The 12,366-nt window shown below is 35.6% G+C and overlaps 2 protein-coding genes across 3 annotated transcripts; one reads left to right on the top strand and one right to left on the bottom strand.

The window, feature by feature from the left end:
- The first annotated feature begins 20 nt into the window (after window positions 1-20).
- LOC108627265 (myosin-7) lies at window positions 21-6,944 on the top strand. 2 transcript variants are annotated; one of them, XM_018028442.2, is made up of 21 exons: window positions 21-443; window positions 511-663; window positions 731-1,031; window positions 1,091-1,143; window positions 1,480-1,563; window positions 1,629-1,898; window positions 1,982-2,086; window positions 2,160-2,228; window positions 2,290-2,439; window positions 2,509-2,712; window positions 2,773-3,174; window positions 3,246-3,462; window positions 3,686-3,952; window positions 4,020-4,512; window positions 4,581-5,250; window positions 5,328-5,654; window positions 5,720-5,887; window positions 5,947-6,139; window positions 6,196-6,340; window positions 6,460-6,538; window positions 6,613-6,944. In XM_018028442.2, exons 1-21 carry the CDS (start codon window positions 204-206, stop codon window positions 6,706-6,708), a joined length of 4,686 nt encoding a protein of 1,561 aa, XP_017883931.1. In that variant the 5' UTR covers window positions 21-203; the 3' UTR covers window positions 6,709-6,944. The 2 variants fall into 2 exon arrangements, with proteins under 2 accessions (XP_017883931.1, XP_026671273.1); XM_026815472.1 differs by lacking the exon at window positions 2,290-2,439.
- An 88-nt stretch (window positions 6,945-7,032) lies between these two features.
- Haspin (haspin) lies at window positions 7,033-12,178 on the bottom strand. The gene is made up of 10 exons (XM_018028449.2): window positions 11,719-12,178; window positions 11,437-11,659; window positions 9,444-11,205; window positions 8,718-8,969; window positions 8,508-8,655; window positions 8,264-8,437; window positions 7,919-8,186; window positions 7,593-7,745; window positions 7,388-7,530; window positions 7,033-7,310 (listed from the first exon to the last, which is right to left on the bottom strand). The coding sequence occupies exons 1-10, from the start codon at window positions 11,967-11,969 to the stop codon at window positions 7,064-7,066; spliced, it is 3,621 nt and encodes a 1,206-aa protein (XP_017883938.1). The 5' UTR covers window positions 11,970-12,178; the 3' UTR covers window positions 7,033-7,063.
- Between the last annotated feature and the right edge of the window lie 188 nt (window positions 12,179-12,366).

The raw sequence follows: 12,366 nt of genomic DNA on the forward strand, positions 1-12,366 counted from the left end.
TATAATTCATGATACCATAATTCAATATCCTCTAATTTTTTGTTTCTCACTTCAGCTTATTATAAATAAAAACAGTGGAAGATGGTGCGCGGCATGCGCTAGTGCAACTCACTTTATATATTATATTTTTAGCAAGGACTTCTCGATTCCATCGGTTATGTTGATATGGTAGCGGTAATTAATGTGTAAGAAGGATAGAATTGATGTTGCATGGGACTGAGAGAAGAGCAAACATGTCTTACGTCGAGCACGGGCCGCGAATCTTTTTGGCTACTAAACACAATTCAGGCACACCTCTGATGTACGGTGATTATGTTTTACCGAAGAAACGTTTGGAAGGCCGGTTGAAGTTACACGATTCCTGCCAAGACATCAGAGCCTGGAGCCCGAACTCTTTAGAGAAGTCACGTTACTTCCGTGAACTTAGTGAAAACGAATCCCCGGTACGTAACGAGTCAAGGGCAACACGTTTTTCAACTAAGTTACTTAAATGCCTTCTTCTTCTTCCAGATAGGGAAGATAATACCGTTCAACGTCGTGATTGATAACATAATCCAGTTGAATTCGCAAGCACAGAATGAACTGCAAACTGTTAAAAAAGAGTTGCAGAAGTACAAAACTCTGGAACTCACTCCTCAGCAAAGGCAGCAATTAAAGGATCTCGTAAGGCGTTTTTTACATCATTTCTAACGTGTCCTAACGATTTTAATCGGATGTATTTCTCTTGTAGAATTATTCACCGAAAGCGAAAGAGTTGATGAACAGATCCAACTACACGACAGGACTTATTAAAGACGCGTTCAATAATACTAGAACGTCGAATTCTATGGTCCGGTCAAATTCGTGTTTCTCAATTCATATACCCTGCGAAAGGCATTTGTACGATGAAACGAGGCAAAGGCCAGCTGCGAGGAATCAATCGAATCAATTATACTCGTACTCTTTAACTGCGTTCGATGTGGGTTCATGTTTGAATAACTACAATTTGGTATCCCCATGCGGGCCTGCTATGAAATCGCTTCCTGTTGCTGGTAAATCGATATAAATATGTCTTTGTTAATATTCTTCAATTTGGATTTGCATTTTTCAGAGTGTCGCGAGAAGAGGACATCGTGCGTAGAATGCATCGATGTAGAAGTCCAAGTATGTTATTGTCATGCAGTTGCTATGCATTTTACTCGAGGTTGCAGACTTTTAATTGACGCATTGATGATTAATGATTAAATTTCCCTAGCGACCGATTTCTTCGTGACTAGTCAAAATCCTAATTATATATGCTGTTAACTATAATCTTCTAGTGGCTAATTTCTTCACCTATTCTGAGACCTGCACTTATTTAAGTCCCAGATATCATCACTAATATAATCTAGAGTAGAATACATAATTAAGACTTCAATTGGCCAAGAAAAAATCATTTATCTGAAACGCTGACTTTAGCATTAATATCGCAATTAATGAAACATTTTATTTGTGCTATAGGTGGGACGAGAAACACGTGATGCAGAGACCCAAGTCTGTTACCAGTCTGACATAAAGAAGAGGAAAAAAAGGATAACTATATCTGTATGAACCTCGTCGTTACGTTCTCTATCACCATCGAACAATCTGCTTATTAGAATGTTATTTAGGTGATCTCGCAAACGTCTTTCACGTCGAAATCTAGCGAAGATAATAGCGCGATGTATCTGGACAAAAGTAGTTTACAAACTAATAATCAGGAGGAACAAAGTTCTGAATGTGATGCATCTTGTAGCGACAGCTCCCAAGATATTGGAACCCCGTCGGAATCTGATATTGAAATGGGAGCAGAATCGGATTCTGATCTGCATAACAACGTGCATAAAGGGATTATCATTCAGAAGGATTCTGAGATCATCGTTTTGAAAAATGAGCTCTGTGTATATTTATTGTCACGATCGTTGCTTCATTCGTCTGTAGGAATATCTCTAATGTACTGTATTATTTGTTATTCGATTCCCAGGTGAGAGACGCCGAGCTGGAAGAGTTACGTGATATGAATAAACATTTAGAAATGTTGTTAAAAGAAAGAGAAGATTGTATACACGGTCAACAAGGAAATCTCAAAGCAAGTGTAAAGAAAATAATTTTGTAAAATATATCTTCCCTTCATTTATTTTTCTCCGATGTTTACTATGCAGATACTACACGAGAAATTGTGCAAAGCGGATCGCGAACATGATCGCGAAGTAGAGGACTTAAAGAAAAAGGTAATAATTATTAATAATCAATTAATTGCAGTTCCTACATTTTTCTTGTAATCTTCCTTAGCTGTGCGGGTATAAATATTTAATGGAAGAGTTTAAGCAAGATTTAAACAAGCAGTGTGAAAGCTGTTACTTGCAGTCTCAAGAAATCGAGAAGCTCCGTTTATATGCCAAGGAAACAACGAAACTGCGATTAGAAAAAGATTCACTTATAGTTAGCTTTTTTCATTTATATAAAATTATTAGTATTCATTTGTATTTCCGTGTTGTTTCTGTATGATAGCAAAGATTGCAAGAAGTGGATCGACTAGCTGAGAAAGCCGAAGATTATAACAAGGCAGTGGAAGAATTAAGGACGGTCTTAGAAGAAAGGGACGAGCTCCGTAAAGAGAATTACGAACAGAATTGTTTATTAAAAAATCAGGAAGAGAAATTGAATCAACTGGTAAAAGTAGTCAAAGAAATGTCAGTTGCATATAATGAACAGGTACGTCGTCTTCGTCTCGTTCAATCTTCCCTCGAATTAACTATTGCGATAATTAATTAGATGGAGGAGAAGAATATGTACGAGCAGTTGAAACTGGAAGCTCGCGATAAGGATGCGAAAATCTGTGAATATGAAGAGCAATTGGTTTCTATGAAGCAGGAGATCAGCGATTTCTTTAACAATTTAAAAACTGCTTTGAACAATTTGGAAGAGATGAATGACGTCTGCGAGGACATTTGTAGTTGCACAACGTGCGACTTGGACATCGGCGAAGAAGCGAATAATATTCTATATAATATAAATATAATCATGACAAGGCTTCAGACTTACAAGACGGAGAGCCAGTATCTTTTGCAACAGATCGGAGACTTGAAATATTATGTAGGGACTGACAAAGAAACCGATCGTAATCGAAACTTGAAAAGCATTATTTGCGAGGATTTCTATTTCGATTCTGAAACGGTATTCACATTTGTTATTAATTTCACTGAAATCTCTTCGATACGTATTAAAATATATGCATTTCCCACTAGGAGTATAATAAGTATATTTGCAAATTAAGCAGAAACGATATGGACGAAGTAGAGAGAGAAGTGATCCAATACTTCGCACGTTTCTTGATCAAATTACGCTCCCTTATAAGCAAGCTGCAAATATATGTAGAATTCGAACGTCCATTAATGATTAAGCAGACTTATTATTTTTATGAAATCCTTAAAGACACCCAATCAGCCGTCAACGTTTCCGAAGGTATTTATCTTTCTTCCTCAAACGTACAAATAAATATATTTTCATAGCCTTGGCTTTTCAATCTTCTTTAATGTCTTATCTAGCATTCTTAGCTCCACCCTTTTCCTTTCTAATATCTCCCTAATACAGTATTCCCCTCTGTTTAAATCCTCCAGCCTCATCATCAACGTTGCTCACCACCTTTTACATATTCAAATTAGGAATTAATTCATATATTTTATAGATGTAACATTGAGGAGGCAGCTGCTTTCCGATTTGTACAACCAACATAAAGAGGAGCACGAGAGATATAACTCATACGTGAAACAACTACCGAACGATTTGTTGCAAGTACAGGACAAAATAAACGAATTTATTGAAGACATTTTGTATCAGTTATTAAACGAAATGTTGCACGCGGAGAAGGAACATTTGTATGATGAGAAAATAAATCAAGCATTCGAGACACATTTCAGATCCTGCATCAACAGGATAGATGCAGCACTTCAAGGTAATTCAAAATATAAATTGTAGCATTAGCGTGTAATTATGATTATTAAAAACTGGAATCTTGCAAGGTGCCGGAGATCAACGTATAATGATAGTTGAAACCATAGAGGAACAACAGAAGGAATTAAAGAAGAAAGATGTAGAGATAGCTCGATTGAAAGAAGAAATGGCAGAACGGTTGGAACGAAGAGGAGAAGGCGATTGTTTACAGGCAGACACAGTTGACGTCACTGCCATAATTAAAGAACATTTATCGAGATTAACCGCGGAGCTCGACGAGAAAGATGCGCTCGTATCAGAATTAGAGGACCAGCTTGAAATATTCAGAAATCGATTGTCCGCGCGTAACAAGGACTGCAGCGTCTTGAAGAAGGAGAATAAAAATCTGGAGAATGCTAAAAATCGGTTATCGCGGAGGGCGAAGGAGTGCCAGCAAGTCAAGAGGCAATTAACGGCGAAGAATCAACAAATTAAGAATCTAACGCAACAGATTCAAGAACTTCTTGAAACTAAGGATCTGACGGCTACTTTGGAACATAAGATCACAGAAATGGAGAAAGAGTAATATTCTTTTAATACTGAATCGTGAAATTTAATTGTTGTGTCAAATTTTATTTTAATGTTCGCAGGTTGACGGATTTACAGCTGGAAAACGTGAGGCTCGGTAAAACTGTTAAGCAAACCAGTATCGCTATTTCAACAAAGGACAAAATTATAACTAGCTTGAAAACAAGTATCGATAAAACCGACAGTATTCTATCGGAGAAGATCATCGAGTACGAAAACGTGGTGGAGGAGAAACGTCGTCATATCGTCACGTTAGAAGAAGAGAACAAATTGTTGAACGAAAAAGTGAAAAACGTTGAAAAACAACTTGTATTGATGAACCAGACGATCGTGTCTTTGACCGAGCAGAAGGATAAAATACACGTTATATACACGTTGCAAGAGGATCTCGCGAAGTTGGATAAGGACGAGAGGAGACTGAAAGTTGAACTGAATAATTTAAAAGCGCAGCTTGTAAACGATCAGAATAAAAATAGGAAACTTGACAATAGCTTGGAGACGTGTCAACGCGAGAATGAACTTTTGAAAAAGAATATAGAATATTGGAAGAGCGAGAACTCCGAGCTGTCGACTATGCTGCGTAACGAGGCAGCGGAGGAAAAACTGAAAAACAAATTATACACTATATCTAATAATATATGTGAGAAACTGATAAACCTGAAAAAGCAGTCTGTTTTACAAAAAGATTCGCCGGGCAGTAAATTCATTAAAAGATTACAGGCCAAATACATAGTAATAAAAGAATTCTTTGTAACTTTATACTTATGAATTATAATTTCATGATTATTAATATATCCTTCCATTTGTAGACGTCTCGAGAGAAGGAAATAGAATTAGCAACGGATAATGTAGTTAAAGATTTGAAAGAGGAATCTCGTGATCCAGAACGGGATATAAAAGAGAATGAAGTAGAAGAGATCGAAACGCAACTGTTACATAGTAAGGGAGACACGTTGAAGAGTAATTACGCGTCGTTTAAACAGTTCAGGCAAGCGGAGACCGAACACAGCGAGAATAAGAATGAGATTGAGAAGTTATTGAGCCACATCGAGAATCGAGATTGTGAGATAAAACATCATAAGGAAATTATAAAACATTTAACGCAAGAGAACGCAAAACTTCGCACCGTTCTTAAAGTAATTTTGTGTTAACAGACACAATCAATTAAAGGTCTAATCTATATCGCATGTTTGTTACATAGTCTCAAATAGAAGAGTATCAAGATAAGCTAACGTTAATGAAGAAGAACTATGACAGCAGTCTAAATGCGCTATGCGAAAGGCACAAGGCGAACATCGAAATTTTGCAGAAGCAATTTGAAGATAATATGAAAAGCGAACAGATTTTTGAATCAGAAAATTGGTTGCTAGTACGTCACTTCATCTACAGCACAAAAATATGTGAATTTAATTCTTGTGTCGATTGCAGTCGTTGAATTTGAAAGAACTGATGGAATTGCACGAGAGGATAAGCATAATCATAAGTCGCGACTCGAATGTGATTCACATGCAAAATGAGAATCAATGTTTATATGATAACGCCGGTCGGCAGCAATTTTATTCGCCGGTACAAGAAACAGAGGCGAAGTTTCAATTTATACCGACGAACATCTACGAGAAAGGTAACAGACGTTTAGCTACGTCGATGCGCAGTTAACGTGAATTTTTCATTTTAAAGAGCCGCTGCAGAGTAAAATAGTGCCGCAGGTTTTAAAGGAAGAGAACTTGCATCTACAAAATCAATGGATCACTTTGGGTGATACTCAAAAGTATCCAACGTTACAAACGCAGAGTTATAAACCAAGCCTGGAACACAATTTTGGGTAATACACGATTTGTTTGTTTTTGATAGAAATTACTTATAGTGAATTTGACGAACCGCACAATGTAACTTTTTCAGAAATCTGCATTCGGCTTGTATTAAACTGTATTGTGATTACAGGTACTTCAATAGTGAGGGGAAATCCTCCGAATCGGAAAATAAATACGAAAAGGAGAAGCATATGGAAAAAGACAGTTCGGTACGTGAAATAGCCATAAATTAATTTTGCTTCTCTGTTTGCTTTATTCTCACCCATACATTAATTTGTTTCAGTTCGATCGACATTGGTGGAATTTTATTAATCAATGCAGTGCGTACCATAAATTGAGTAATGTTGATGAATACACCAGGCCTTTTCCTACGGATTAATTGAACTACCTTTATTGAAATCAAGGTTCACAACGTTTAAAAAATCGCCTGTTCTTTCGTACGAATAAACTTTACAAAGCTGCGATATATTTTTATACGACGTTTATTCTGAACTTCGAATATTGTGAAACTTTTGATAATATAATCTGTCGCGGAACGAATTATATACAATTAATAATGTACGCTTTAAAGCATTTGTTTTTAAATGAAACATAATTATAATAAAATTGTATAAAAAATTGCCTTCGTATTTATAAAACTTTTAAAATCGTATTTAATACACTAACAATAGTTAAAATTAAGATAAAACGTAGTATCTACAGCTTGAATAAATTTCTCGTTATATTTTTACCATTCATACAAGCGTTACTTCGGACTTTGTGTCAATGCATAATAAATTACTAACTTTATCACAGTTCATTACGAAGTCGAAGGCACTATTATACGATAAGATCTCATTTTTCAGTTCTTTAAGTTTGACTATACCATTTTTATGAATTTTCAGATTTCTCTTTCTATACCTAACTTCTCTAATCATTTTATCCAAAGTGTAATGTAGCCACAAAATGTTTGTATACGGCTCAAAATTGTGCCAATTATTCCTGAAACGAAATCGCCAATTCACGGAAACTGGAATCGCGGCCAGAGCGAATATTTAAATAACTGCTTAGGTACTTACTTAACTTTGTCTCGCATCAAGCGATATATCTCGAACTGATATTCACCTTGCGCCGTGAAAAGCGTAGGATCCGACGAGAGATCATTAAATATGCTACAGCCTTGATACGTTACCCTTGAAAGAGTGAAGTCTATGATAGATACCTAAAAATCGTAAACGTAGCATTTTATTCTGACATACTAAATTTTAGTTTCAAGATACACACCTTCACACCCTTACTAATTAATTCTATCTTCTTGTCTCCAAGTTTATAGTGCACGCTAGGCTCGCTAGTTTGTGATATCAATATGTTTCCCCAGTGCAAGTCTCTGTGTTCAAATTCGAAAGCTTCTTCGGCGACCGCTAACGCCAAGGCAGCCTACGCAATCGAACAAAAAAGACTTGTTTTATTTTTGCAATATTCATGAAGTAGAATTGCTCTGCTCGTTTCCGAAAAATTTTTGGTGATAGAACATTTCTGCTTGCCAAGAAGAGATTCAGGAGAGTACATAATTTTAAAGGTTTTAACGTAGTTAAGTGAATAAGTAAAACCTGTATGAATAAAATGTGAGCTTCGTCCGCGGTATTAAATACAAATGCTTCCAAGTCTTGGCCACCGTGGCCAAGTTCGAGAACGATATACAACTGATCGTCGCGGAACATCGACGGACAATCATTATCCGAGCATTTCTCTTCGTCATAAATATTCCAAAGTTCTATAAGCTTCTCCGGATATTTTCCCATAATACATTTAATATTCTTCACTTCTACAAATCCGTCGGTATTATACTTGGCGTTGAATCGCAAATTGTGCAATTCCCTGAAACGAATATCGTCTATAAGTTATAATGTCACGAACGTGTTCAGTCGTAACTATAAATTTTTACTTTTAATTACATTGCAATTACAATTTCCGATAAAATTTCGTGAAACTTCTTTTGCGGCTCGCCGTTCACATAATCGTTCCCTTCGATGGGAATTATTTTTATCACAGATTTTTTACCTTCGTCTTCGTAAAGGAAGACCTCACCGTACACACCTTCTCCGATTTTTTGGCAATGTTTTAAGTATCTAAACAAATTATTCTCATCTTACCATTCTCGAAACAAGGGAACTGTTTCTCTAAACTGTTCATACTTACGAGTCCGTAAAGTACGTCGAGAAAGGGATATAATTCTTTTGTACACATCTTTGTAAAATGACCTCTTTAGCCGTAAGGCTCGGGTGCTCTTCGATGATTTGGCCGTCGACATGATCGATTTGTACATTGCCCGAAGATCGCCGAGGATCTAAAGAAAATATATATTAATAAAAATAGTAAAAAGGAAGGTGTCTAATTGAAAGTATTTACTGTTTATCAGCGTGAATCTTTGGCTTCTAACAGGAACGATTCCGTAGACCTCGAGGAACGGTGCATCTTCTATGGATTTTACACTCTTGCGGATCGGAACGACGCGAACTGATATCTTTCGCGAGACACGTGCAACGTTAGCGGAATCAGGTGTTCTACCCTTGCCAGTAACTTCATTTTCTGGCTTATTATTTATTTCGTTGAGTAGCTCTTTGTCACTAGCATTTTTCTTTATGCAGCTGTGTATACTTCCTAAACGCAACAACAAGATTATTAAATAGTACACTTACAACTTTGAGAAAACGCTATTTGACAGTTTTAAAACCCACCCATTTACCACAGGACTTAGTGTATATTTTTAAGAAATATTAGTATATATTTTTTCCATTTTTTTTTCGTTCTTTCAATAATAAAAAGTGTACACAAATAAAATGAAAGTTTAATTTGAAAACAAAATTAGACAAGGAATAAAACGAATAAAATAAATTCTGTATATTGTATGAGAAAAATGTATAACATGAAAAAGTATAAAGTGTATAATTAATACTTTAGGTTAATAAATTTAATAAAATTTTGCCTTGTCAAATAATAAAAACAACGTTCAGATGTTCTCGTATACGTATACCTATGTTAATTAATCAATGTCCCTTCATATCGCGATAACGAATCTTCTAATCAAATAAAATACGTCTAACACTAATTGTTGACATAATATTTTATAATTACCTCGCTTCTGCATGTTCAAGATATCCTGAACACTGCGCCTCCATTTTTTACCTTTGCCAATAGACAATTTCTCTAAATCAGATCCATTCCTTACATTATTCAAAATCGTTATTGATCTCGCCCAGGATTTTCCAGGCTTTAAATATATAGACTTATCAGATCCGTTGGTATTCCCGAGAGATTCCCTTTCCAATGCTTGCAACTTTTCTGGCAATATCGTTTCTCTACCTTTACTTTTTCTACCTACTTCATCCACTTTGTTCATCAAATCGGTATTATCATTATAATCTTCTGCAATATTATCCAAATCAAGATTCCATTTCTTATATTCTCTCCTCTTTGTTATCCTAATAGGATCTTGTAAACGTTTTAAAACTACGCAAGGAGATAAAGCGCTCTGTCTTTCTATACTATCTCCAAAAGTATCGACGTTTAACGGCATGGATCCATTTAGCGCGGACTGTTTAATTAAATCTGCGCCTTTGCTTTTATCATTTATTTCTAAACTAATTATTGAACTGTCGAACGATGCGAATGGTGTCCATGGAGCTGCGACTGAACTTCCAAGCAATTCTTTCTGTGTTTTCTCGATTGTGGGACTTTTATCAGTGGTACTTGAACTTAAGTTCTTACTTAATTCATTCGAATTTCGATCTGATTCTTCAATATCGACTGGACTTTCATTATTTATCTTTAAATTACTGGCAAGCACTGTTTCCGTATTACCGTTTAACGGACTTCGAATTTGTCTGGAAGTATCATTGAATAAAGAAGGTGATCCGTTTGGATCGATAGAAAATCTTAAACACTGTTGGTTCGTTTTTATAATTTCATCTTTTACTGTGAACATCAGACTATTTGAGATTCCGTTTTGCTCGCGTTCAGAAGTGTTTTTCATAGAATTCCTCTGATCGCAAATAATTGATGAAACACTATTCATTTCGTTTATATTTTCTGATCGATCTGAATTTGATTTACTAGAAACAGACGTGTTTGTTAAACTTAAGTAGAGCCTAGGCTTATCTTTGTATTCATTCATTTCTGTTCCCAATTTTATGTACGAATCGGCGGACTTCGACTCTAAAGAAATATTGTATTTATTATTCGATTTGTCCTTATTATCCTTCGATTTTTCAGAGTAGCTCATCAGAATCGGCGACATGTGAATTCTATAAGTAGTAGATCTGAGAGGTCTGCCAATTGGTGTACTACTAATTATCATTTCATGTACACTTTTCGCATTACGTGGCCTTACAAACGAATTCTCTTTTAAATATTCTAATTGCACGAAGCAATGCTTAATACTTGTATCGCTGTTATTGTTCTCGGATTCCTTTCCGAGGCTTGGATTTGTGCACGAATCCATTTCTAAATGCTCTAATCTAACGAAACAGTGTTTCACACTCGTATCGTTATGTCGTAAATTACTACTGTTCATTTGATTAACTTCCTGCTGCAGTTGATCAGATTCTTTTTTTACCTCATTCATTTTGTTACTATGTTCAACTACACTAAGCCTGTCTAAATGAATGGAGCATCGCTTTGTTTCTACGTACTTAGGAGGTATTCGATTCGTTGAGTTGTTATTTTTTTTTCTTCTTTTCACATTATTTCTCTTGGCTACGTTCTTCCTCTTTTTTTGATTACGTTTCTTCGCGTCAGAGATGTTAGCTTCGAAGCTAACACCTGAAGAATCAATTCCCAATATGATTGACGTTGTTTTCTTCTCATTTTTCTTATTTTGAGGTTTATTTTTAGTCACCTGTTCAAAGACGTTTATACTGGTGAGCGATTATCTTGTATAAAGTTCTTTTTGCAATATCCGCTACGTGATTATTACAGAATTTCATGCAAAAGTGGAACAAATGGGAGACATTAAAAAAATACAGAATATTTGTACGTATTGTATAAATTGTGGGAATAAACTATTGAATTTTGCTATAAATACATAAAATCTGCAGTCTAATGATTATGAAACTCTTAATTCACTTACTTTCAATGTACCAAATGTACTCTGTAGTTTAACTTTCCCAGTTTTAATGTTCGTCAATACTGATTTCTGTTTCCTACGTGTCTTTTTCCCTATGGAAAACGACTTTACCTTAAAACTATATGACTTCTCTTGAGAACTATTTTTGTTACGTCTTTCAACACTACTATTTGTGCTATCAAGTGACAGTGAGTCGTTATCTGTTTTAGGCAGCTTCGGTGGTATCCTATAAATTAAAACTGAGTTAAGCATCGTTAATTAACATTATAATTTCAAATCGCATACCTCGTATTTTTAAGAAGTCTGTCAAATGTCGTGTCGAAAGGATCATGTACAGAATTATCGTTACCACTTTCCTCATCAATTGCATTTGACTTTTTGGTTAGTGGAACACAAACATTTCTAATACTGTCGAACGTCGAATCATCCACTCTACGTAATGGAATTATTACTTCTTTTGATTTCTTCCTCTCGTACGTTCGGACAGATTGCATTAATTTCCGATTCATTTTGTTTACGATGCTATGAGTAAACATTAACCTATTTCTTCGACGGAACGTTGTATTTTCACAATGGAAGAGAGATATCAAAAAGCGTCAGCATGATTACTTATTTATTTAATAAGAGTCAAACAGAATAAAACAGTACGGTTGTTCAGGATTAAAAATCTCTTCGATATTCATTTCGGTTACACGGTTATTTTGAAATTAGAGGTGCCGACGCCGACACCACCGACCTACACCGACCTGTGATCTGTGATCTGTGATGAGGAGGGAGATCAGGGGAGATTGTTCATCTTGTTCATCTCCATTTAAAAGTGGATCTCTTTTCAGGGTTATCTCCATGGATCTCAAGGACGGTGGGTGGAACGTCGTAATATTAATTAAACAAGCTTCTCTTTATCATTTTTATTATGTGACAAACATACATTAT

Source organism: Ceratina calcarata, unplaced genomic scaffold (assembly GCF_001652005.2).
Source record: "Ceratina calcarata isolate Rehan_Ccalc_2016 unplaced genomic scaffold, ASM165200v1 scaffold450.2, whole genome shotgun sequence".
In the NCBI taxonomy this organism is placed as follows: domain Eukaryota; kingdom Metazoa; phylum Arthropoda; class Insecta; order Hymenoptera; family Apidae; genus Ceratina; species Ceratina calcarata.

Excerpts from the sequence above, each read along its gene's own strand:
- Haspin (XM_018028449.2), bottom strand. The coding sequence starts at position 11,969 with ATGTTTACTCATAGCATCGTAAACAAAATGAATCGGAAATTAATGCAA. Across the intron at positions 11,660-11,718 it reads AGACTTCTTAAAAATACGAG|GATACCACCGAAGCTGCCTA; the intron begins GTATGCGATTTG and ends TTTAATTTATAG. Across the intron at positions 8,656-8,717 it reads AAGATTCACGCTGATAAACA|ATCCTCGGCGATCTTCGGGC; the intron begins GTAAATACTTTC and ends TATTTTCTTTAG.
- LOC108627265 (XM_018028442.2), top strand. The coding sequence starts at position 204 with ATGTTGCATGGGACTGAGAGAAGAGCAAACATGTCTTACGTCGAGCAC. Across the intron at positions 444-510 it reads TTAGTGAAAACGAATCCCCG|ATAGGGAAGATAATACCGTT; the intron begins GTACGTAACGAG and ends TTCTTCTTCCAG. Across the intron at positions 5,655-5,719 it reads AACTTCGCACCGTTCTTAAA|TCTCAAATAGAAGAGTATCA; the intron begins GTAATTTTGTGT and ends TTTGTTACATAG.